At 40.0% G+C, this 25,195-nt stretch overlaps 1 protein-coding gene across 2 annotated transcripts; it reads left to right on the forward strand.

The window, feature by feature from the left end:
* Positions 1 to 5,443: 5,443 nt before the first annotated feature.
* Positions 5,444 to 24,821, forward strand: LOC127445380 (serine protease HTRA3-like). 2 transcript variants are annotated; one of them, XM_051705429.1, is made up of 9 exons: positions 5,444 to 5,973; positions 8,444 to 8,543; positions 8,983 to 9,205; positions 17,505 to 17,699; positions 17,835 to 17,867; positions 17,949 to 18,063; positions 23,008 to 23,065; positions 23,244 to 23,339; positions 23,480 to 24,821. In XM_051705429.1, the coding sequence occupies exons 1-9, from the start codon at positions 5,658 to 5,660 to the stop codon at positions 23,652 to 23,654; spliced, it is 1,311 nt and encodes a 436-aa protein (XP_051561389.1). In that variant the 5' UTR covers positions 5,444 to 5,657; the 3' UTR covers positions 23,655 to 24,821. The 2 variants fall into 2 exon arrangements, with proteins under 2 accessions (XP_051561389.1, XP_051561388.1); XM_051705428.1 differs by having other exon boundaries at positions 5,445 to 6,075.
* Positions 24,822 to 25,195: the final 374 nt, after the last annotated feature.

The raw sequence follows: 25,195 nt of genomic DNA on the forward strand, positions 1-25,195 counted from the left end.
AGTTTTCAGCCAACGATCCTGCATCTGTGTGGAAAGGCCTGAAAAGCATTATCAAGTATAAGACACCTCCCCATCGCTCTGTAGAGAATCAACAAATGGCTGATGAACTGAATGCGTTTTACTGCAAGTTTGAAAAGCACACCCATCCCCCGCTCTGATCTGATCTTCACTTCACACACACCAACACCTCCTGTAACCCCCCCCTCCTGCTACTCAACCTGCAATTATGGTCTGTGAGGAGGATGTGTGCTGGGTCTTCCAGAAACAAAAGACTAGGAAAGCTTCAGGCCCAGATGGTGTCTCACCTGCCTGTCTGAAAGTCTGTGCTGACTGAACTGGCCCCCATCTTCACACAGATCTTCAATAGATCACTGGAGCAGTGTGAAGTTCCCTGCTGCTTCAAACACTCCACCATCATTCTGACCCCCAAAAAAACCCAAAATCATGAAGTCATTTGAGAGACTGGTTTTGGCCTACCTGAAGGACATCACTGGACCCCTGCTAGACCCCCTTTAGTTTGCTTACCGAGCAAATAGGTCTGTGGATGATGCTGTCAACATGGGACTGCATTATATCCTGCAACACTTTGACAGACCTTGGACTTATGCAAGGATCCTATTTGTGGGCTTAAGTTCAGCCTTCAATACCATCATGCCTGGTCTTCTCTCAACCAAACTGACCCAGCTCTCTGTGCCAACCACAATCTGTCAGTGGTTCAACAGCTTTCTGACAGATGGGCAGCAGCTAGTGAGACTGGGGAAACTCACATCCGGGACCCTCACTATTAGTACTGGTGCTCCTCAGGGATGCGTTCTCTCTCTACAGCTCTTCTCCCTGTACATGAATGACTGCACTGCAAAGGACCCCTCTGTCAAGCTCCTGAAGTTTGCAGACGACACCACAGTCATTGGCCTCATACGCAATGGTGACAAGTATGCATACAGAAGGAGGTTGAACAGCTGGCTGTCTGGTACGGTCACAACAACCTTGAGCTGAACACGCTCAGTGTGGAGATAATAGTGGACTTCAGGAGAAATCCCCCTGCACTCCTCCCCCCTCCCATCACCATCCTGAACAGCAGTGGCAGCAGTGGAGTCATTCAGGTTCCTGGGCTCTACTATCTTTAAGGACCTGAAGTGGGACACCCAAATAGAAATAGAAAAAGGCTCAGCAGAAGTTGTACTTCCTTCACCAGCTTAACTGTCTGGTTTGGTTCAGCCACCAAATCAGACAGAAGGAAACTACAATCAGGGTTGGGGAGTAACGGAATACATGTAACAGGTCTGTAAACGTAAAGGCCACTGCCCTTTCGGCCTACCCAGTGCCAGATGGTTTCTCCCCCCCTCCGTGAACCCAGAACAGCTCTAGGGAATGGAGAGGGGGAGTGGAAAAAACTTGTCGGCTTGTCGGCTCCCGGACTCGCCATCCACTCGGTCCGCAGCCAGCTGGTCCACCTCTGTCCGCGATGCCAGGCAATGGCACTGGTCTCGCTCAGCCGTCCCTTTCGGTAGCCTGCTGACGAAACCATTGCTTCTCACCAGATCGTGTGTCCTTGGCACCACGTTCTTGAGCCAGCAGCGAGGACTGCAGGACAGTGTGATCTTCCTCCAATTTTCCCGGGTTTTGGCACCAGTGTAAGGAAGTTCTTTGACTCTCTGAAGGAAGCGGGAGCCATGCAAACATCCAACATCAGACTCTTTGTCAACACTTTTCAGTGTAACAAAAACATTCGACACCGCTGCTTTTCAGCAGCACGAACACACATCAACGGGGTGCTTTCCAGCTCCCCAAACACACACAGCTTTGTTGTATATCTTTCTCTCCCTGTGTCTCTCCCCGACTGTTATCATGATTTTAGTCCAGGGGATTCACAGGTGTGATGTTTATCATACTACAAGATTTTTTGACACTATGTCTACATGAAAACCAAGTTTTATCGAAGTAATATTCAATATCACTTTTCACAGATTGGGGAAGTATGCGATTTTATCAGACTAAAATCATGTTCACATATAATGTTTACAACTTGTGGCTACACTTTTGAGACACTGTGTATTTTAATGTTTTTAGACTGGCCCCAATCACTTCCATTGTAAGTGCCTCACTGTAATCTTGAATTTTGCTTTTTTTAAAGAAAAGGGAGGACTAGTCAAAATATTCAACATGATACCACAAATGCTGTTGAATGAGCTTAACTTATATTGAAGTTGAAATATTCCTTTGAACTACAACCATGAAACGACTAACCTTTTTTCCTAAAAACAATCTAAAGGTACTATCCACAGTTTTCCTGAGCAACCACGGGATGGCGCTATGATGATTCTAATTGCCTGTTTTCTATTTCTGGTCTCGAGACGCCAAGAAAAAACTGCCAAATCGAGCGATCCAGAGGAGGAGAACAACCATTTAAGTGTTACTTGGAGTAAAAATGAAATTTCAGGCTTAACTTGTGCAGTTATCATAACTCAGAATAAATAATGATTTCAATGTAACAAAACTTGGACCATCGCTTCATGTCATATACACTCAGGTGAGGCACTGTCTTTAAAAACACCAGTCATCTCGACTCCGTGAAGTATCGGCATATTTTTTGACAATTTTAACAAATGTAATACCTTAAACATTACACAACCCGTTAAGAATTTATGCCGATGCAAGTAAAAACACTGGAGACCAGAAATTGAATACAGTCGAATAGTGGAACATTTCCACGTTCAGGAAGAAGGTGGATAGACCATTTCAAGGAATGTTCGTTAGTGACGTCAAGTGATGTCATTGTTCCATGAACATTTCCTGCTTGTCAAAACAGAGACAATTTAGCAGAAACTGGCCACTTCTATTAAAATGAATGGAAGAAATTGGAACGCCCAACGGTCAACGAAAAAAACACAGCCTCATCACCACTGCCTTTAAACACCAAGCAGCGCCTCTCCTTGGGAAACCGGTCTCTACTTGCTGATATCTTTGTGGGTCCAGGAACGGAGCAGTGAGGGTGCATTACGAGTTAGATGCGTCGCCAGACCCACATCCCTGGCGCGAGTTACATGCGACACCGGGGATTGGAGCACACGTTGTGGCCGGGCCGCTCGAGTGAAGCCGGCGTCACACGTGCCTCGGACCAATAAAATGTTATAGCTTATTTGAAATGTGTTCTTTTATTGTAATCTTGACCAACCGTTTTGGAGATTTTGGTCTTTCCCCATTTAAGTAGATAGGAGCTCCACTGTCATAATGCTTGCTTACATTGAATAATAGCTGCCCAAACTGCCCAAGAGCATTCCAAAAATGGCTGCCGAGTGGACTGACTTCCCTTGAAAAAGAGACTTTGTTGAAAGGATCCGGAAGTACGTTTGGTCGTTCTAATTCATTTGTTTTTGTTTACATTCTTGAAATGGTCTATAAACTTTACATTATTCCATAGGTCTTAAGTTTTCTACATTTGACTGAGGTGACTTTGTTGTCTAGGAAACAATCAGTTGAGCTTGTGATATGACTGTGAGGTTGTGGGTTGTATGTGTCTTCCATTCCAGTGCATTTCATTAGGGTTAAGTTTTAGCACAATGTAATTCGATCCTGTGTTTCATTTGCACTTGGTGGAGCATAGGGATAATTTGGAGGGGCAAGACCCACCCCAACACCCCCCTAGATCCGGCCCTGGTCTAACGCTTATTCCGAGAATAATTAAAAGAAATGACAGTGGGATTTGCTTTGATGTTCCATCTGGTTCCAGTTCCTTTGGGGTTTTAAAAATTGCTGCTGCAGGATTGGTCTGTAGACATTTTGCAGACAGTAAATTGTTTTCAAGCATTATGTTGGCCATAACATGAAGGTCAAAAGTTGTCAGCTCCTCCAGTATAACTTCAAAAATGGAGTCTACTTCAGACAGCTGTACCACTGCTGTCCCTTTTCAAAAACAATCCTTTTTATAGAGAAGACCAGGTCTAGTTGTCACAAGGGCTATATATCAGTAGCTGTAAGATTTAGAGTGAAAAGTCCAATAATGTGTTTTCTATATTGGTTTGAAAAACCTAGTTAAAAATTTAAATATTTTTTGTAAATTCCAATATCATATTGTTTCTGTAGCTGTTGAGTAACAAGTCAATACAGTAAAACCACCATGACATACATTCAGGCAAGGGAACTATAGGTTGAACTGTGTTTTCAGAACAAGTAAAATGTTCAGGTTGGGGCAAGTTGTCAAATTTTTCTTGCAGCAAGGTGTCAGATTTATAAAACTTACTTATGTTATCTTAAATTTTGCAGTTTCATGATTTGTATTTTGTCTCGTAATTGTTTTACTGCTTAAATTTAGCTGAAAAGCTTATAATAAGATGTTTAAAGGCTGGTTTCTTTGTGGCAGTGCATCCAATTTATAGTGTGGCATTGGGCTTTGTTGTCACAAACGGTCAATATTTGTTTAAGAAACTGGTTCTTGACTGCACAACAGATGCTCGTTCACAGTGCCACTCTTTCATGCGAGAACATGCATTGTTTTTAGCGATAAACAACACAAGTCCTTACGTAAACACACAAGTTAATGTGAACCGCTCCATGTGTAACTGACATCAATATTTTTACTAAATAACTTCGATTTCAGGTTGTTTCTTACTAAAACCTATCGTATGCCTTCAAAGGACTTGGAATATGATGCACAAACCGCAATGAATAGTTTTATAATTCTTTTTTTTTTTTAAGCTGTAAAGTCACTATCAACTGTAATGAAACGACAGCCTGGAATATTCTTTAAATGGGTCATGACATGAGAAATACAGTTTTCCTTGATTTTGTGACATATAAGAGGTATTACACTATAAAACATACTGTAAGTTTCAGAACCCAAAAAAGGAATATTCCTTTTGCGTTCCGCATAAGATAGAAAGTCTTGGAACGTGATTAGAGTAAATTATGACAGAATGTTCATTTTGGGTGAACTATTCCTTTAGTAAAAAAATAAATAAATAAATAATAATTTTATTTTTTACATTTTACGTATTCGCCACAAGGTGTCAGGAGAACCCATATATGAGAGTGGATGAAAAGCAGCAGTAGAAAAGGAATACGTTTACAGACCTGTGTAAACATGAGTTATTGAAGTTTGGTTGAAGCGTCTGTATGGATGGATGGACGGACAGACAGGTCGACAGATGGAGAGATGGACAGATAGATATGAAATTTAAGTTTGCTGACATTTTAACATATTGTGATTACACAAATACGATTAACCCCAGTGTTGGGTAATGACTGCCCTGCCTCCTCTCTTATACCTCACAATGTGTTCAAAAGGAGTGGAGGGAGTGTAGCACGCAAATGTGTCTTGATTTATTTATTTATTTTTTAACCACGGCTTCATTTTAAAATGGCATAGGCTAATAACGCTAGCACAAGGAGCATAAAGAAGAACACGATCTTTAACTATGGTAATGAAACAGTAAGTTATTTCATTTACTTATCTACATTTTTTTTTTTTTTTTTATTATTATTTTTTTTTTTTTAGTTTTCACGGTTATTATCGGTTATCATCCGAGTGATGCTCTCTAATGAAATTCACTGGAGCGCATTCCAAGTGAAGTGTTTGCTGCGGATGTTTTGGACTGTTGCTCACTCAAACTAAATACCTGAACTGCAGTTTTCCCAAAGTGTAACTGAAATCAGACGGAATGCAGATAATACTGTTTACAGCATCAGTGCTTTTTGCGCACGACCTCGTCGTGGCCGAGCCGAAGGTGAAATGTCCATCCAAGTGTGATGTGAGTAAATGTCCGAGCCCGAGCTGTCCGAGCGGGTATGTGCCCGACCACTGCAACTGCTGTCTCGTGTGCAGCCTGAGCGAGGGCGCGCCGTGCGGATGGAAGGATGACACTCCGTGCGGCGACGGGCTTGAATGTAAATTTCCAGCCGGCAAGCGAGTTTCCAAGGGTGTTTGCCACTGCAAGATGGTGCACACAGTGTGTGGCAGCGACGGCAAGACCTACGGTAATGTGTGCAAGATGAGGACAGCCGCGCGTAAAGCGCAACAACAAGGGCAACCCGTAATAACCCAAACGCACAAGGGTCCATGTGCACCATCAACCTCGGGTCAGTCACTGTTTGAAAAAATCTGTTACATTTCTGTTAAATTACACTATCAGGGTTGGTGTGGCATATGGTAAAAGATCTGAGGTGCTGACTGAAATGTTGTGTGTTTAAACACCACTATCACCATTGTTCCCTTGAACAAGTCGTTTGTCCATTTGGATGAAAGTGTCAGATAAATGGTTTCTTAAATTCTAGAAAAAAACGCTACTAATTTATTTTACATAAGAGTAAGGGTGCCATTTTCAAGACAGTTAGAAAATTATAGAATAGAATAGATTCTGGTCTATATATCACATAGATGCAACATATATTGAACAGGTTTCATTACTTCCACACTGAAATTTCATGAGACGCAAATGGCTGTCAAAAACATATTGAGCTACACGTAACACACAAGCTACACACATGTATTTTCTCAGGCACTTTTTGAATCTTAATAGACGCACAACTTAATTTGTGAATTTCAGAAGAACACTCAAATGACAATAGTCATATCATGTGTTACACTTGCTATAGTTTACTTCCACATTGCAAATGTAAATCAAGTCAATCACTGAAACATCAGCACTACCTTGAGGAAGAAATAGCATGTATAATTTGTATGGGTACACGCAAGGGCGTAGATTTGGCTTGAACTTTGAGGGGGTTGCAACTTGAAGCATTTACATGTTTCCATTGATAATGGGGGGGGTATACTTGCTTGTTTTGATTATTGGGGGGTTGCATCCCCCCTGGAATCTACACCCCTGGGTACTGCCATATGGAATACTGATAATTTACCAATGTCACACAGAAAATCAATGTGATAAAGTAGTCATTTTTTTGAATATAGCAGGGACTAAAAACAGTTCAAGGAACGAAAACTGAAAACGAACAGAATTTTTAGCAGAATGTAACTGAAAACTGGAACAAAGTGATTTTCAATTGTTCCGGAGTGAAAACATTAAAATTATAATTACTGTTAATTAACTGGTTGTTATGATTTCTATGCTGATAAATACACCACACAGGGAAAAAAAAAAATAAAGAAAATAATTAATTGCTTATTTTTGCTTATTTTGGGCCTGTTTTTCCAGAACAGGTTGCTTGTTTCTCTTGCGAGATCTGGCAACACTGCAATTGGTATTTCACACACCCCTTAGTGCAGAGTACTGTAATTTTTAAAAGAACGTTATTAACCATTCATTTATTTTGTTCTAACCGGTAACATTTTGAAAAGGAGGCTGCGGAACTTCTGAACCGGAAATGAAAAAATACAGTTTTTGCTCAAAACTAACCGAAATAAAAAACATTTTGTTTTTATTCCCTGGAATATAGCACTCATTTGTCTGGAAATAAACAAATATCCTCTGATTAAAAAAAAAATTTATACAGTATTTACATGTATTAAAAAATGATGAAAATATGATTTATGGAAGCGCAATAAAAAAGTGAAACTATTACATATCTCGGGGTCTTTAATGACTATATACACGTACACTTGGTATTTAAGCAGTTATAAAAATTTTCTTACATTTTTGCCATTTTTTGTTACACTATTCAGAAGAGAAACGTTGAGGAATAAGCCTACTAAAGAGCTGTGGGCATAACTCCCCAAAAAAAAAAAAAAAAAAAAAAAAAAAAAGGATGAGGAACAGAGGGTTGAATGAGGTCCCAGGTCACTAAAGACCTAAGGCATGCCTTAAGGGGTTAAAAGAACATGAAATGTCTGCGAACAAATAAGAAATTTTAACATACTAGGACGTTGTGCCTACATAGTGATTGTGTATCTGAGTATCTGTTTATTATGATTTGAATACCATCTTTACAATGTTTTTGATCCCCCACACCCTATCTCTCTCTCTCTCTCTCTCTCTCTCTCTCTCTCTCTCTCACACACACACACACACACACACCCCATTCTTAATTCTAGCCAAGTCAGTCAGCTGTAGCAATGACTGCTGTATTCCCACTTGCTTTGAGTTCCTGTAAGTGTTTTTGCCTGATTCAGACTGATGGAAATGATTCACTCTGTCTCCAATTGCATTCCACATTAGATGGACTTCCTTCACATATGGCAATTAGAACCTTGGCTTTAAAACCTCAATAATGTTCTAAGTTTTTCCAACAAAGTAGCAACATTAGGATGTTACTGGAGATTTTTGTTCATTATGTTAATAATAGAACATTAACCAAAATAAATAGTTATAAATATACCATAATAAACTCCAGGAGATGTGGCATCTATAAAATATGTGAAGTTATAGCCTGCAGAATGTAGGGTTACATGTGTATAAGTTTGGAAGAAAGTGAAAGTACCTGCACAACTGTGTTGTATTGTAAAGGTGATTTAACTCATTGAATTAAGCAATTCTTCCTGCTTGTTTAGGTCCTGCACATCTGAACAGCCCAAGATACAAGTTTAACTTCATCGCAGATGTGGTAGAAAAGATCGGCCCTGCTGTGGTCCACATAGAGCTCTTCTTCAAGTAACTAAAATTTCAGTCTTCTGTTTGCTTACTTCTGCATATATTCAGTGATAGCTATATATTAGAGCTTGGCAACCTTGAAGGCCAAAAATATTTGTCATTTTAGCACACAAATGAGGACAGGAGTTCTTTTATAATCTAATAAAGTTGGAATCTACTAATTTCACTTCACACTTTAGCACTGTTGTTTACTGCTAAAAATACTTTCTGCATAAATGTAAAAATGTACAATGTTAGATCTCATTGCTGCTGAGGAAAAAATAAATAATCAGGCAACGTAGGTCAATGTAAGGATGACTATTGTGAATTCAGCATGGTATGTTTGTTACACAAACAGTATGCAAGCTGAATTCAGTTCAAGCAATTCTAGAAAAGAAATACAGTATGTAACATTTTGTGTAACATTAGAATTAGTCACTCTTTCAATGTTTGTGTCTAGCCATCCGCTGTTTGGCCGCCATGTACCATTGTCAAGCGGCTCTGGATTCATAATGACGCAGTCCGGTCTGATTGTGACCAATGCTCATGTGGTAACTAGCAGTGCAACAGTAACAAGCCGCCAGCAAGTACGAGTGCAGTTGCATGATGGCCAGACGTACAAGGCCTCCATTAGAGACATTGACAAGAAGTCTGACATCGCCACTATCAAAATTAACCCAAAGGTGAGAATCATCAGCTTTGATGACTTTAACAGTAAAGACATCTGAAGTTTGCTCACAATAACATGAAAACATAGGTTTGGGCTTATGCTTATAAGGAAAGGCTCAGCCGACCTTAGAAACTAAGAATGTTCAAAATCACAAAACATAACCATTGTTTAGTGTTTTCCCCTCTTCTTTTCTATTTTTCATTTAGGCCTGGTCTCCTTACTTTCTAATTGTCAGAGAGGAACAAGCCCTTAATGCTGAAAATTAACATTTTAATTTTCATGCTTTCTCGTTGTCATTATATATATTTTCGGTAATACTTTACATTGACGTTCCCTTTGTTATGAGGTTCATAAAGGGGTTCATTAATTACTAAGTCATTTGCAAATCCTTCCATTATAAATCATTAATATACAGTTATTAATAAAAGGGCAACTTTCATGCAATACTTACCATATAGTGAGCATTGTAACTTACATGTTAAAATGCTTAAAAGAATAGTTCACCCAAAAATGCAAATTCTCTCATCATTTACTCACCCTTATGCCATCTCAGATGTGTATGACATTCTTTCTTCTGCCGAACTCAAATGAAGATTTTTAGAAGAATTTCTCAGCTCTTTTGGTCCATACAGTGCAAGTGAAAGGGTGCCAAAATTTTGAAGCTCCAAAAATCACACAAGTCAGCATAAAAGTAATCCACAAGACTCTACATGTATATCTTCAGAAGTGATATGATACGTGTGGGTGAGAAGTAGATCACTTTTACTTTCTTCTTGTGTTTTGGTGATTCACATTATTTATGCATACTGCCTCCTACTGGGCAGGGAGAAGAATTTCAAGCAAAAAATGACTTAAATATTGATCTGTTTCTCATCCACACCTATCATATCACTTCTGAAAATATGTATTAAAACACTGAAGTCATATGGATTACTTTTATGATGCCTTTTTGTGCTTTTGGAGCATAAACATTTTGGCACCCATTCACTTGTATGGACATACAGAGCTGAAATATTCTTCTAAAAATCATGTGTTCTGCAGAAGTGTGTAAGTCATACACATCTGGGATGACATGAGGATGAGTAAATGAGAGAATTTTCATTTTTGGGTGAACTATTCTTTTTAAGAAATTAATTTATTCATACTTAATTCACATTAGTCAAAGACTTAAAATGCCTTAACTCATGATTTGTGTACAGAACTTTTTGCATATAGGTTTCTAATTTAGCAAACTCCTTAACAAATTCTTCTGATGTATCTACTTTTCATGAATGAGTGTTAAGTATTTATAACATGTGAGATAAAATGGCTCACTATTTGGCAGGTATTTCATTAATCTTTTATGCGTGCTGTTATAACCTCATATCAGTGATTTATAATTAATTTGTAAATGACTTATTCGTCATTAATGAACTGTTATAAACCCTTAACAAAAGGGAACATTTATGTAAAGTGTTACCATTTTTCTTTACAGTGGAGTTTCCTGACACAGAGCCAGTTACTCAAAAGTGCAAAGTTTATGATGTTTCATGTAGAGCTTTCATGAACAAAACTCAGCACAGACCACAGTAATCCAAATAAGGCAATACTTTTGACTCTTAAATCTCATGTTTATATGTCCAGATAAAAAATGCAATTATGCTGGAAGTCATACCTCATGTTCAGCGAGATGGTTTATAGCTCACACTCTACCTCGTCTAGACACACTTGAACATGTTAATGGTAGTATGCTGCAAATACTGACCTACTTTTGTAGGTGGGAATTCATGATGTGTTAGTTTGCAAAAGGTGTTTTGTTTCCTGATGCATATGGATCGGATTATGAAGATGTATAAACAGTCTAGTGCAACTTATATATATATATATATTCTTACTTAGACGATCAAAGAGAAAGTATTTACCCATGCTTCAGAGTGCTGACTTCTTTGGAAACAAATGTTTGAGAATGTTCCCACATCAGAGAGTCTGGAGTACTTGCAGTACATTTTGTGTCTGTTTTTAGTAGCTTATGTAATTTCCCCATCTCTCCTTCTACAGTTTTTGTCTATTTTTCTGTTTGGTCTTTTCTTCTTTCTTTTCCATAGTGTCTTATATTTCTTAATGTACTTGTTTCTTTTTCCATTATTTCTTATTCCACAAACTGCAATTAATTCAACCCAAACCATTAAAAAGTCATTCAAACTTTGTAGATAATTTCAGAAAAAAAAATAAAAGTGAAGAAATTTAAGATTAAAGGTGTCATGACATGAGGAATAAAATTGTCCTTGATATTTTGACATAAGAGTTCATTACACTAGTAAGTTTCAGAACTCAAAACTTCCTCCTCACTGCAAAAAGAGCATTTAAGACCAAACTGCCAAAGTAGATAGTAGAAACTGAATCATTCTCTACTCCCTCCACATCGTGATGTCACACTGTGGCAGACTTCTGCATCTGACTGTCTCCACAATAACACATCAACACCTACTTTACATTATCAATTCCATAGCCCTCCTGTCAAGGCCTGGACTCAAACTTGGGTCTCCGGAGTGAGAGGCAGACTCTTACTCCGTGACCCACAGGGCAGGTAGCGAACCCTGAAGGGAAGACCAACAGAGCACTAAAGCCAATGTAGAAGTGTAATAAAATAAAGAAAAAATGGCGGGAAGCTACCAAAACACACACACACACGCACTGAGGGCCCCTAGTGGCAAAAACATAACACAACAAGGCCAAAAAATCTGACACCGCCCAGTTGTGGTGAGCAGTGAGACTGCAAGGAGAGAGCAGATCAGTCAGAAGCAGAGAGCCAATCATAATAGTGGCCATTTACTGTCAAGTCTTAAAGGAGAAGCTGCAGCAAAACTGAGCATTTCTGACAGAGGGTCAGAATGAGGGTGGATAATTATTATGTTTTACAAATACATGACTGTTTTTTGGGCAAAAAACTTTATTAATGTTATAAGTAAACCTCAAGGCGCATATACAAATAGTAAAAAAGTAATGTCATGACCCCTTTAAAGTTTAATTTAAGATTTATTTTAAAGTTTTCTCCCATTTACATTGATAGAATGTTCAGAATTAACAATGTGACCAAAGTCATTGATGTCATTGTAATAATTGTATATGAATTCCAATTAGTCTTCCGTCTTACATTTATTTGCATGTTAAATTGTGATTGGTCTTACTTTCTTACATCTGTTTAACCCTATATACTGTAACTGCCTTTACACAGAAAATATGGTGTTGCGTTATGTATGCATAGATGGTAGAAAACAAGATGGGCGCTTATTGTCACGACAACTACAACAATTTATACTTAACAGAGAATTTAAAATTCTGTCATCATTTACTTACCCTTACGTAGTCCCAATTCCAAATCTGTATGTTTTTTTTCTTCTTCCATGGAACACAAAAGTAGATGGCAAAATGACGTCCTCAGTCACCATTCACTTTTAATGTATGGAAAAAGATGTAATGAAAGTGAATTGTGACTAAGACTAACATACAGCCAAACATCTCCTTTTGTGTTCCATTGAAGATAGAAAGTCATACAGGTTTGGAACTACATGAGGGTGAATTAATGATAAGAGAAATTTCATTTTTGGGTGGACTATCCCTTTAAGGCTCTAATGTGTCATTTTATTGACACAAAACCTAAGCCACAGACTGATCTTACATTGAAAGGGTCGGTTGACTTTTCTTTAGCTATAAATATGTCTGCGCTTACTGAAATTCGAAACACTGCCCCCAGTGGCCAAAGCGGTAAGTGTCGTTGGGCGTATGGGCACATGAGCTCCATTTTCTGGGTGTAATGTCCACAGAGTGGCGCCAAAAGCAACATGTGAAGCGAAAAGTTTTCAGCTGTACAGTAAAGAGGAATACATATTTTATAAACTCTGCCCCCAAACCAAACTACAAAACTAATCCTGGAGTTGGAGTCAGTGGAGTAAAACTGTAATGTTAGGGGCCTGGGTAGCTCAGTGGTAAAATACGCTGGCTACCACCCCTGGAGTTCGCTAGTTTGAATCCCTGGCCTGGTTGCTAGGGAGGGTAGAGTCACATGGGGTAACCTCCTCGTGGTCGCTATAATGTGGTTTGTTCTCGGTGGAGTGCATGGTGAATTGAGCGTGGTTGCCGCGGTGGATGACCTGAAGCCTCCACACGCGCTATGTCTCCGTGGCAACGCGCTCAACAAGCCACGTGATAAGATGCGCGGGTTGACTGTCCAGACGCGGAGGTAACTGGGATTCGTCCTCCGCCACCCGGACTGAAGCGAATCACTATGCGACCACGAGGACTTAGAGCGCATTGGGAATTGGGCATTCCAAATTGGGAGAAAAAGGGGAAACCCCCCCCCCCCCAAAAAAAAAAACAAAAAACTGTAATGTTAGAGGGTAAAATGCAACCTCCGAGACGAAGTGTGCATTAGCATCTGCCAGCGGGAGTTAATAGCTTCAAAAACTCAATATGAAAATAAGGCTTGCTTGAAAAAATAGTTCTGTCGCCGGGGCGGGCTCTTCTGTTCTCGTCAAGTGACCATTGAGCTTCTTCTTTTACTGAAGAACTGACAATACATCAAGCTGATCTTAACATTTTCATCTGTGATCGCACTCAGCTGCATCTAATCACAAACGCAAAAGTAATCCATGGTGCGTTTTCTTCCTTGGTTTGGTCCATATAGGCATATATGAAAACGACAATTGTACTCGGATACACACCAAAACAATCGGTCTGAGACCACCTGGACGGAGAAGAAATCTGTGGGTCAGCTCGTTACTGTAATTCATCATCAGTGGATATAGCCTTTTGCTGGCTATATTAGATATAGGTTGATCTTCACGATTGCTTCTCTCTTTTGAATAGTGGCAGAACTGACACAGGTAGGACGGGGTCAGCAAGTTTTGGACAGATAAAAACATGGCTTCACTCTTTCTTGGCTTCACATCATCGGAGGTGAGCTTCCCTCCCTCCAGGAAATACACTATATTGCCAAAAGTATTCACTCATCTGCCTTTAGACGCATATGAACTTAAGTGACATCCCATTCTTAATCCATAGGGTTTAATATGACGTCGGCCCACCCTTTGCAGCTATAACAGCTTCAACTCTTCTGGGAAGGCTTTCCACAAGGTTTAGGAGTGTGTTTATGGGAATTTTTGACCATTCTTCCAGAAGTGCATTTGTGAGGTCAGACACTGATGTTGGACGAGAAGGCCTGGCTCACAGTCTTCACTCTAATTCATCCCAAAGGTGCTCTATCGGGTTGAGGTCAGGACTCTGTGCAGGCCAGTCAAGTTCTTCCACACCAAACTCGCTCATCCATGTCTTTATGGACCTTGCTTTGTGCACTGGTGCACAGTCATGTTGGAACAGGAAGGGGCCATCCCCAAACTGTTCCCACAAGTTGGGAGCATGGAATTGTCCAAAATCTCTTGGTATGCTGAAGCATTCAGAGTTCCTTTCACTGGAACTAAGGGGCCAAGCCCAGCTCCTGAAAAACAACCCCACACCATAATCCCCCCTCCACCAAACTTCACAGTTGGCACAATGCAGTCAGACAAGTACCGTTCTCCTGGCAACCGCCAAACCCAGACTCGTCCATCAGATTGCCAGATGGAGAAGCGTGATTTGTCACTCCAGAGAACGCATCTCCACTGCTCTAGAGTCCAGTGGCGGCATGCTTTACACCACTGCATCCGACGCTTTGCAATGCACTTGGTGATGTATGGCTTGGATGCAGCTGCTCGGCCATGGAAACCCATTCCATGAAGCTCTCTACGCACTGTTCTTGAGCTAATCTGAAGGCCACATGAACTTTGGAGGTCTGTAGCGATTGACTCTGCAGAAAGTTGGCGACCTCTGCGCACTATGCGCCTCAGCATCCGCTGACCCCGCTCTGTCATTTCACGTGGCCTTGGAGTTGCTGTCATTCCCAATCGCTTCCACTTTGTTATAATACCACAGACAGTTGACTGTGGAATATTTAGTAGCGAGGAAATTTCACAACTGGACTTGTTGCACAGGTGGCATCCTATCACACAACCACGCTGGAATTCACTGAGCTCCTGAGAGTGGCCCATTCTTTCACAAATGTTTGTAGAAGAAGTCTGCATGCCTAGGTGCTTCATTTTATACACCTGTGGCCATGGAAGTGATTGGAACACCTGAATTCAATTATTTGGTTGGGTGAGCGAATACTTTTGGCAATATAGTGTATATACAAGGCGGTGTGTGAAAAAAGCTCGGAGGATCATCAGAGACTCCAGCCACCCGAGCCATGGGCTGTTCTCACTGCTACCATCAGGTAGGCGGTATCGCAGCATCAGGACCCGCACCAGCCGACTTCATGATAGCTTCTTCCCCCAAGCAATCAGACTTCTGAACTCTTGATCTCCCACGATCAAATACATCAGCACTGCACTTTATTACCCTTACTCTTATATCTCACACCGGACTGTCATAAATTATATTATTATATATTATATTATCTCTTAACAACTTACTATCAACCGACAGCTGAATGTCAATACAGTACAATACTGTACATTCTATATATACTATATATATACTTTTTTATATATTTTATTTTTTATTTTTTATTGAATAATGTGTATCTATATAGTGCGTATTGTATACTGTACAGTGTATGTTATTATTTGTATATTGTTTAGTGTAATTATGTGTATATCAGATGTTTAAATTGTGTTGTGTTAATTTGATGTTAGTGTAAATTGGTATATGTCTCATCACTTTCATGACTGCTATGTTGATCTTAACTGCACCCAAGAATTTCACACACCATTGCACTTGTGTATATGGCTGTGTGACAATAAAGTGATTTGATTTGATTTGATTTGTGTGTGCAAGTGTACGGATGCGAGAGGGAGAGTGAAAGACTGCGACCATGAAAACAGGTACTTTTCAATGCAGAAATGATTCAAAAACAACTCTTCTTCTTCTTCTTTTGGCTGTTCATATTATGGGTCGCCACAGCGGACCATTCTTGATCCGCATATTTGATTTGACACAGGTTTTATGCCAGATGCCCTTCCTGACGCAAACCCCAGTGGCTACGGGACTAATTCAAAAGTAACTAATGACAGATAAAAATAACCACAACGGAAATTTACAGTTTTGGTCCATTTTGAAATATTACCTTGTGAAAGCAAACCAAACCATGATGTAAATGCAACATTGAAAATAATTTAGCCCAAATCATGCAAGCTAAAGGTCTGAAAATGCCCTAAATTAACATACTGCAATTGTTTATGCTCAAGCGGTACTCCTGTTTTTATTTCGGCGAACTCCATATGACAGAATCAGAGAGAGAGAGAAAGAGTTGCTGTGAGTTGGTATTTCTGACTGTCACCACTCCACCATTTCTTATCGGCAAGTTTGTCATACCTCTGACTGGGGAGAGCGAGATCTAATCAAAACAGTCTGCATGTGTGACACCTTTGGTCAAAATTGAGTTGTTTGGAGTCTGCTTGTGTGGCACTAAGGTGAGGCACCATAGTTGCTATTTCATTTGTAACTGAATTAACTGTTTAAAGCATTTATTAACTTGCTATAGCATTTGTAGGTTTAAATAAATCCTAGAGCACAACTCAATAAAACTACAACAACAAAAAATGTAGATTAGGCTAAGGTTTCTTCATTTGCTAGCAGTTTCTAGCAAATTTTACTTTTCAAGCTAGCTGCTAGTCATCTTGCTGGCCAGATGACGTGAAATGTGCACTAAATATGAAAGCTATGACAGCAACAGTATTTGACAGTATCTGTGGCGCTGGCTTAATGCAACGTGCTTCCAGTCGCACCACAAGGGAAGGCAAGTACACTGGAGCTAGGGTTGACACCTGTCCCGTAAAAAATATGGGATCATCCCGTTTTTAAAGATGAAAAATCTTTAAAAATGTTAAAAGTGTTTTGTTCCGTATTTTAAGCTGGTCAGGTGGCGTCACAGCAAAATCATCCAAAATTGTTAATTGAACCTTGATAATCATTGTAAATGCGGGTAAGGGACCATCTGAAAAGTCTACACATTGTGCTAAAACATCCTAATACTGTTGCTGGTGTGATAAGGGACCGTCTGAAAAGTCCACACAAGTGACAACTGCCATCGCAACAAGGCAAAAATGTCTTGATAGGAGATGCCGCATAATGTGGCCAATCCAAGGGTCCTGAAACTATCATAAGCAACATGTTGACTTCCTGTGTGATCATGTTCTAAGCCAACCTAAAACTTAAACACTATACTTTTGCTCTCTTGCAAGCACTGCTGTTCCTTTCTGGAAAAGCAAATCTAGTTGTTCTGTTGTTCTCTCCTGCAGAGAAAATTACCAGTGTTATTGCTGGGCCACTCTGCTGACCTGAGGCCTGGTGAGTTCGTGGTTGCCATTGGCAGCCCATTTGCTCTTCAGAACACAGTCACAACAGGCATCATCAGCACAACACAGAGAGATGGAAAAGAGCTTGGTATCCATGATTCTGACATGGACTACATCCAGACAGATGCTATCATCAATGTAAGACAAAAGACAATGCAATTTTCACATGATTATATAATTTCAACGCTCCCTAGTGTAGGTAAGGCATTGTTTGATGCATTGTTTTGATTGAAGGTTTTTGTTTTTTCTTTCTCTTTCATCATCTATGGGAAGTATGGAAACTCAGGAGGCCCACTGGTCAATCTAGTGAGTGTGAATGGGTTGATAAATACATTTTCCCACATATAAAAATGTACACTTTTTACCAGTTAATCTTTTTCACATCAGGATGGTGAGGTGATTGGGATAAACACACTAAAAGTGACTGCAGGGATCTCCTTTGCCATTCCATCAGACCGAATCAATAAATTCCTTGATGAGTCTAAAGATAAACAGAAGAAAGGTAAGCAACTTGCTTAGTCGCAAGTTAGAAATTTAGTAATTCCAAAGTTAGAAATTTAAAAATGATTTTTTTTTTCCCAGCACAGATCAAGTATAACCTCTTAGAAATTTGAATTGCCAAAAATTGTTTTATTCAATCAAATGGATTAATCTGAGATTTGGATATGGATCCCACCAATTAAGTTATGTTCTCCTAATTGGAAGCTAAATGGTCGTGGCTACAAAACATGTATAGTGTATACTACCATGTCCTCAGTTATGTTTGTCCAATACATCATTAGTGTCCATTACTTTGATTTCAGTCAAACAAAGGGTAGTCAAAACACACAACATGCAGTCTCAGCTTGTGAAGACTGCCTTAGGTGAGGCACCTTGGTTGCTATTTCATTTACAACTGAATTAACTGTTTAAATTAACTTGCTATAGCATTTGTTGGTTTAAATAAATCCTGTAGCACAACTCAAATTTTTTTTTTACAGTGCATCCGTAAAGTATTCACAGCGCTTCACTTTTTCCACATTTTGTTATGTTACAGCCTTATTCCAAAATGGATTAAATTCATTATTTTCCTCAATTCTACAAATAATACCCCATAATGACAACGTGAAAAAAAGTTTGTTTGAAATCTTTGCAAATTTATTAAAAATAAAAAACGATGTACATCACATGTTCATAAGTATTCACAGCCTTTGCTCAATACTTTGTTGAAGCACCTTTGGCACCAATTACAGCCTCAAGGATGTCTCTGTACATTGCTGCATTCATCTTTCCCTCAATCCTGACTAGTGTCCTAGTTCTTGCCGCTGAAAAACATCCCCACAGCATGATGCTGCCACCATCATGCTTCACTGTAGGGATGGTATTGGCCAGGTGATGAGCGGTGCCTGGTTTCCTCCAGACATGACGCTTGCCATTCAGGCCAAAGAGTTCAATCTTTGTTTCTCATGGTCTGAGAGTCTTTCAGGTGCCTTTTGGCAAACTCCAGGTGGGCTGTCATGTGCCTTTTACTGAGGAGTGGCTTCCGTCTGGCCACTCTACCATACAGGCCTGATTGGTAGAGTGCTGCAGAGATGGTTGTTCTTCTGGAAGTTTCTCCTCTCTCCACAGAGAAATGCTGGAGCTCTGTCAGAGTGACCATCGGGTTTTTGGTCACCTCCCTGACTAAGGCCCTTCTCCCCCGATCGCTCAGATTGGCCAGGCAGCCAGCTCTAGGAAGAGTCCTGGTGGTTCCAAACTTCTTCCATTTACAGATGATGGAGGCCACTGTGCTCATTGGGACCTTCAATGCTGCAGAAATTTTTCTGTACCCTTCCCCAGATCTGTGCCTCGATACAATCCTGTCTCAGAGGTCTACAGAAAATTCCTTGGACTTCATGGCATGGTTTGTGCTCTGTCATGCACTGTTAACTGTGGGACCTTATATAGACAGGTGTGTGCCTTTCCAAATCATGTCCAATCAACTGAATTTACCACAGGTGGACTCCAATCAAGTTGTAGAAACATCTCAAGGATGATCAGTGGAAACAGGATGCGCCTGAGCTCAATTTTGAGTGTCATGGCAAAGGCTGTGAATACTTATGAACATGTGATTTTTTTCGTTTTTTATTTTTAATAATTTTGCAAAGATTTCAAACAAACTTCTTTCATGTTGTCATTATGGGGTATTGTTTGTAGAATTTTGAGGAAAATAATGAATTTAATCAATTTTGGAATGAGGCTGTAACATAACAAAATGTGGAAAAAGTGAAGCGCAGTGAATACTTTCCAGATGCACTGTAGATTGGGCTTAGGTTTCTTCATTTGCTAACAGTTTCTAGAAATGTTTCCTTTTCAAGCTAGCTGCTAGTCATCTTGCTAGCCAGATGACATGAAATGTGCACTAAATATGCAAGCTACGACAGCAAAAGTATTTTACTTTTGTTTGGTAATTTTTTGTCAAAGTAATTTAAACCTTCAACCATTAAATTACCTTGTGAGACAAACTACTGTGGAGCTATCATAGAAGTTATTTGTTGGGACAAAAAAATTAATAAAATTAAATTGGGTTGTTAACCTTTTATCAAATTATTAGCGTTTTGTATGAATTTGTTTAAATAACTTTCTTCTAGCTTACTGCACAAGTTCAAGTATAAGCTCAATTCTGAAAAATTGAGACAGTATGGAAAACGCTAAAAACAAAAACAAAAAGGAGTGATTTGTAAATTCGATTCACCCTGTGCCATTTTGAAAGCACTACAACAACACATTTGATGTTTTACCATGTGAATTTAATTATTATTATAATTTTTTGTGTGGAAAATATAGACTCATTTCAAATCAGATGATTGCAACATGGTCCAAAAAAGTTGGGACAGTCGAATGTTTAGCACTGTGTAACATCACCATTTCTTCTGAAAACATGTATTAAGCATTTGCACACTGAAGACACACTGTAGTTTAAGTTCAGCAAGCGTAATTTTCCTTGTAATCACTTGGAATCGGGGCAGTATGTGGTTTGGCATTGTCCTGCTGGACAACCACTTCTGAATGCATGTCTCCGATCTCTCAGAAGTCTTAAAAAAACATCATTTGTCTTTAATGGATAACATGACATGGGTTTGGTAATACTTTGGTCAACCTTTGTCAGTCAGCACCATTTGCTGCCGCATCCACATATACAAGTTAAAACTTTACTATGCAAAGCAGAAGCCAGTCTGCATCTGTCACGCTTGAGGATGAAGATGAATGCAGAGGTTGCAGGTGAATCCAAATGCAGTGTTTTAATGATGAAAATAGACAATTATAAAAAGAGATTCCACAGATAAATAAACAAAAGAGATTAGTAACATTAGCAATAATAATACACAGCTTTTAGCTTGGAGAAAAGAATATAGATAGATCAGTTCTGCTTTAGACGAAACTAGACACCGACTGAATGAAAGTGATGAGTAGAAATAGAGTCCTTGATTAGCGTGTGCCAGGTGATGCCAATGATGAGATTAGTGTTGACTAGTGATGAATGAGAGCAGGTTATAGTGAAGGACTGGGAGCGGAGCCTCAAGAGGCAGAGGCTCAGGGGGCAAAGCCATAGGAGGTAGATACTCTGAGGGCAGAGCTTCCAGGATTGGAGGCTCAAGAGGCTGAGCCGCAGGAGGTGGAGGGTCAGGGGGCGGAGCCGCAGGAGGCTCAAGAGGCAGAGCAGCAGGAAGCTCAGGTGGCGAAGCCGCAGGAGGATAAGAAGGCGGAGCCACAGGATGCTCAGGGGAAAGCACTGCAGGAGGCAGAGTGGGCAGAGCTGCAGGAATCTCAGGAGGCGGAGTGGGTGGAGCCACGGAGAGCTCGGAGGGTGGAGCCACAGAGGATGGAGCCGTAAAGGACGCAGGAAGAGGAGTGGGTGGAGCTGCAAGAGGAGGTCTAGGCGGAGCCACAGGAGGAAGAGTCTAAGAAGAAGGACCGAGCGGAGCTATGGAAGACTCCGGAAGGCGGAGCCTTGGAAGACTCGGGGGGCGGAGCCACGGACAACTCTGTGTGCAGGATAGCGGGTGTGGTAGAATCTCGAAGCGCTAGCTCTGAGACGGACGAGGTTCCAAGCTCTGGGACTATGGCAGGTGTGGGCGCTGGCTCATGGACCATGGCATGCATAATGGGTAACTCCACCGTGGAATCCACTGCAAGAGTGTTGGCCTCCTCCATCACTCCTACAGTGAAGGCTGATCCACTCAGTTACAAAACCAGATCAATAAACTGGGCCAGGGTCCAGGGTCTTATGCCATAAGGCATGACAGACTTCACTGGCCTGTTCAGTCCAATCCGGAAAAGGTCCTTCAAAGCCACACCATTGAAGTCAACCACATTAGCCAACTCACAGAAGTCCACTACATATTCTTCCAGCGAGTGATTCCCCTGATGCAGCTGGAGAAGTCTTATTGCTGGGTTCATGTTGGGTCTAGTCTTCTAGAGCAGGTTGTAGTGGAGGACTGGGAATCCGTTGGGGGGCGTGACAACATAAACACTGTCTAGAAGCGCCTCTGACTTAGTTGGGTTCGGTCTTATCTGAGATTGAAAGTAGAACAGTGGAATCGTGTTTTGTGGTCCAACAAGTACACATTTCAAATAGTTTTTTTGAAGAAAAAAAAAAGCCGCTGTGATCTCCGGGCCAAAGAGGACAAGGACCATCCAAGCTGTTATCAGCGTGAGATTCAAAAGCCAGTATCTGTCAAGTTATGGGGGTGTGTCAATGCCCATAATTTGCACATCTGTGAGGGCACCATTAATGCAGAAAGGTATGTACAACTTTTGGAGCAACATATGCTGCCATCCAGATGCTGTCTTCTCCAGGGACATCCCTGTATTTTCCAGCAGGACAACACTAAACCACATATTGCCTGGATTACAAGTGTGTGGCTGTGTACGCAGAGAGTGCGGGTGCTAGATTGGTCTACCTGCAGTCTTGACCTGTCTCCAACTGAGAATGTGTGGTGCATTATGAAGCACACAATACAGCAATGAAAATTCTGCTTGCTAAACTTAACAAACTTCTGTCTTCAGTGCCCAAATGCTTAATAAGTGTTGTTAGAAGAAATGGTAATGTTACAAAGTGGGAAACACTTGACTGTCCCAACTTTTTTGGAGTGTGTTGCAATGATCTGATTTGAAATGAGTGTACTGTATATTTTTATAAAAACTATTAAATTCACAAGGTAAAACATCAAATAATGTGTTGTTGTGGTGCTTTCAGTATAACACAGAGTGAATAGGATTTACAAATCACTCGTTTTTGGTTATACATAACTTTCTGCTTCAGCACTGAGCAAAGATCGCTAACTAGTTAAAAAAAAAAAAAAAGTCAGTTGTATTTTTGTCGTCACACTGCAGACCAGCCTTTGTGAGGAACACTCATATGGACTAGTACTGCTGTCATCTGCATTTGTACACAATTTAACACTACTTCTAATTTCTCCTCCAGATATAAAAGACTCCATGAAAAGGTTCATTGGAATCAAAATGGTCACTTTAACAGAGAAGTATGTTATATCTATTAATTCATCTATCAGACATCAACTGCCTTTGGAAAAACCTCAGTGCTTTTATTTAATATGATCCATCTAGTGTTAAATTAAGTTTACACAAGCTGAAAAAGGTGATTTCTTTCACCTCCTTTGCTAAGACCTCCTTATTTTCCATTTCACTTCTTTTCCTCAGCCTGGTCCAGGGGTTAAAATTACATAATCCAGACTTTCCAGATATCGGCAGTGGAATTCTTGTCCACGAAGTTGTCCCAGATTCCCCAGCTCAGAAGTATGTCTGCTATTAATAGCTTCTTTCTACCCTAGATTCTTTTCAAATTATTTTTATTGTGAGGTTTTAAACAAGCAAACACAAATGCCAATACAAATCTAGTCACATGACATCCTCCTTTCTTTGGCTGGTGTTCACAGGGGTGGGATTGAAACAGGTGATGTTATAGTGAAGTTAAACGGCCGTTCACTGGTCAGCACAGGTGAATTAAAGGAGGCGATTCAGGAAGACATTCCCCTTCTTCTGGAAGTTCGGCGTGGCAATGATGATCTACTATTCAACATTGAACCTCACATTTTTATGCAGCAACAATGACAGAGATCTAATGGACAAACAGACTGACAATTTGACAGTCTACAGTGAAAGTGCAGCAGATTGGTTGAGAAAGATATGTGCTTGAGTTTCTACAGCTGGATGCATATGTGTGGATAAAAGAGTTAACATATGCCATCACCTCTGGCCTTCATAGGACAATTAGAGAAGAACAATTGCCAACTGGACCACCTGACAATAGATTTATCACATTTAATTAATTGTCTGAATGTTAATAAATTGATGGTACTCTATAGTAGTCAGAGGTAATCACAGTGCCTTTCTTTTGGGCCTGTTTCTCAGTACAGATCAATAATATTTTAAGAAACTAAAAAGAATTGAACAATACACTTTAGATTTAGGCCACTGAATATTCTTGGCACAATAAGTATATTAAATTAAATTGATGAGGTAATGCACCAGTCCGAGTGGTCTTTGCACACAGCATGTGCCGATCTTGTTTAATAGTGTCCAATACACAAAATATTTGCACAGTGACACTGTATTGTGATGAATAACAAGTAAATACTCTGGAATAAATATAATTTTGTCAAAGGTGATTTAAAGGGTCTTTAATGAATGTAATTAATAAACTCTTAGGATTAAATTGGAATTATTTCACTTAGCATTTACAGTATATCACACTCTTTATTCTGGTCTTGGAACAAGAGAGGCGAGGATCCTTTCCATTATAGTTTTGTAAAAATGAACCAGGATGGTAGAGGAGGCATTCAGCTTTTTGAGTTTCCTCAGAACGAATATTCTCTGTTGGACTTTTCTGGTTATTGCAGTGATAGTATTCTCCGTCTTCCTCTATCCTCAACTCCTGACAGTGAGTTGTGGACTTAGCACCAGATTGTTGCCAGAACACCATGCTGTCATCTGGACCACATCCTTTATACAAATGGACTTATTGTTGATGGTGATGAGACCTAGTCTAGTGGTGTAACTGTCAAATAGGAAGGGGTGGCAGTGAGATGAATGTTGGATGGGGCACAGCAGGCCTAGAAGAGGTATATGGCCTGAGGAGCAGACATAGATGTTGATAGGTATCTCAAAGTGGCAGCATAAGTAGTTTAGTTTGTCAGCTAAAGTTGAGGCATTTGAGTTTGTAAGGGGGCAGCAGAGCTCTCTCAGCTTCCCAGGTTTGTTGGTGTTAAATTTGTTTTGTTTTGTTAACCATGTCAGTATGTTGGCAACTGGCAAATGGAATAAAAAAAAAAACATACTTTTTTTATGTTTTTAACAGTGTTTTATGAGATTACCGACTAATAACAGTTCATTTAATTGGTATTTTGGTATTGTGTTTGTTTTGGGTTCTAGTCAATTGTACTGGACTTGCACCAGTTGCACCAGTGATACTGCTTGCTCAGGGGTTTGAAAATCATAACGCAAAAGGTCTGATTTCATTCTTATAATCAGAATCAGACTTTCAACACTCTACCTCTGAACTGAAGGAAATGTTGAGCAATGCTGTTAAAGGGATAGTTCACCCAAAAATGAAAATTCTCTTATCATTTACTCACCCCCATGCCATCCCAGAT

This window comes from Myxocyprinus asiaticus, chromosome 8, assembly GCF_019703515.2.
Source record: "Myxocyprinus asiaticus isolate MX2 ecotype Aquarium Trade chromosome 8, UBuf_Myxa_2, whole genome shotgun sequence".
Classification (NCBI taxonomy): domain Eukaryota; kingdom Metazoa; phylum Chordata; class Actinopteri; order Cypriniformes; family Catostomidae; genus Myxocyprinus; species Myxocyprinus asiaticus.

Excerpts from the sequence above, each read along its gene's own strand:
- LOC127445380 (XM_051705428.1), top strand. The coding sequence starts at position 5,658 with ATGCAGATAATACTGTTTACAGCATCAGTGCTTTTTGCGCACGACCTC. Across the intron at positions 6,076-8,443 it reads ATGTGCACCATCAACCTCGG|GTCCTGCACATCTGAACAGC; the intron begins GTCAGTCACTGT and ends CTGCTTGTTTAG. Across the intron at positions 8,544-8,982 it reads CACATAGAGCTCTTCTTCAA|CCATCCGCTGTTTGGCCGCC; the intron begins GTAACTAAAATT and ends GTTTGTGTCTAG.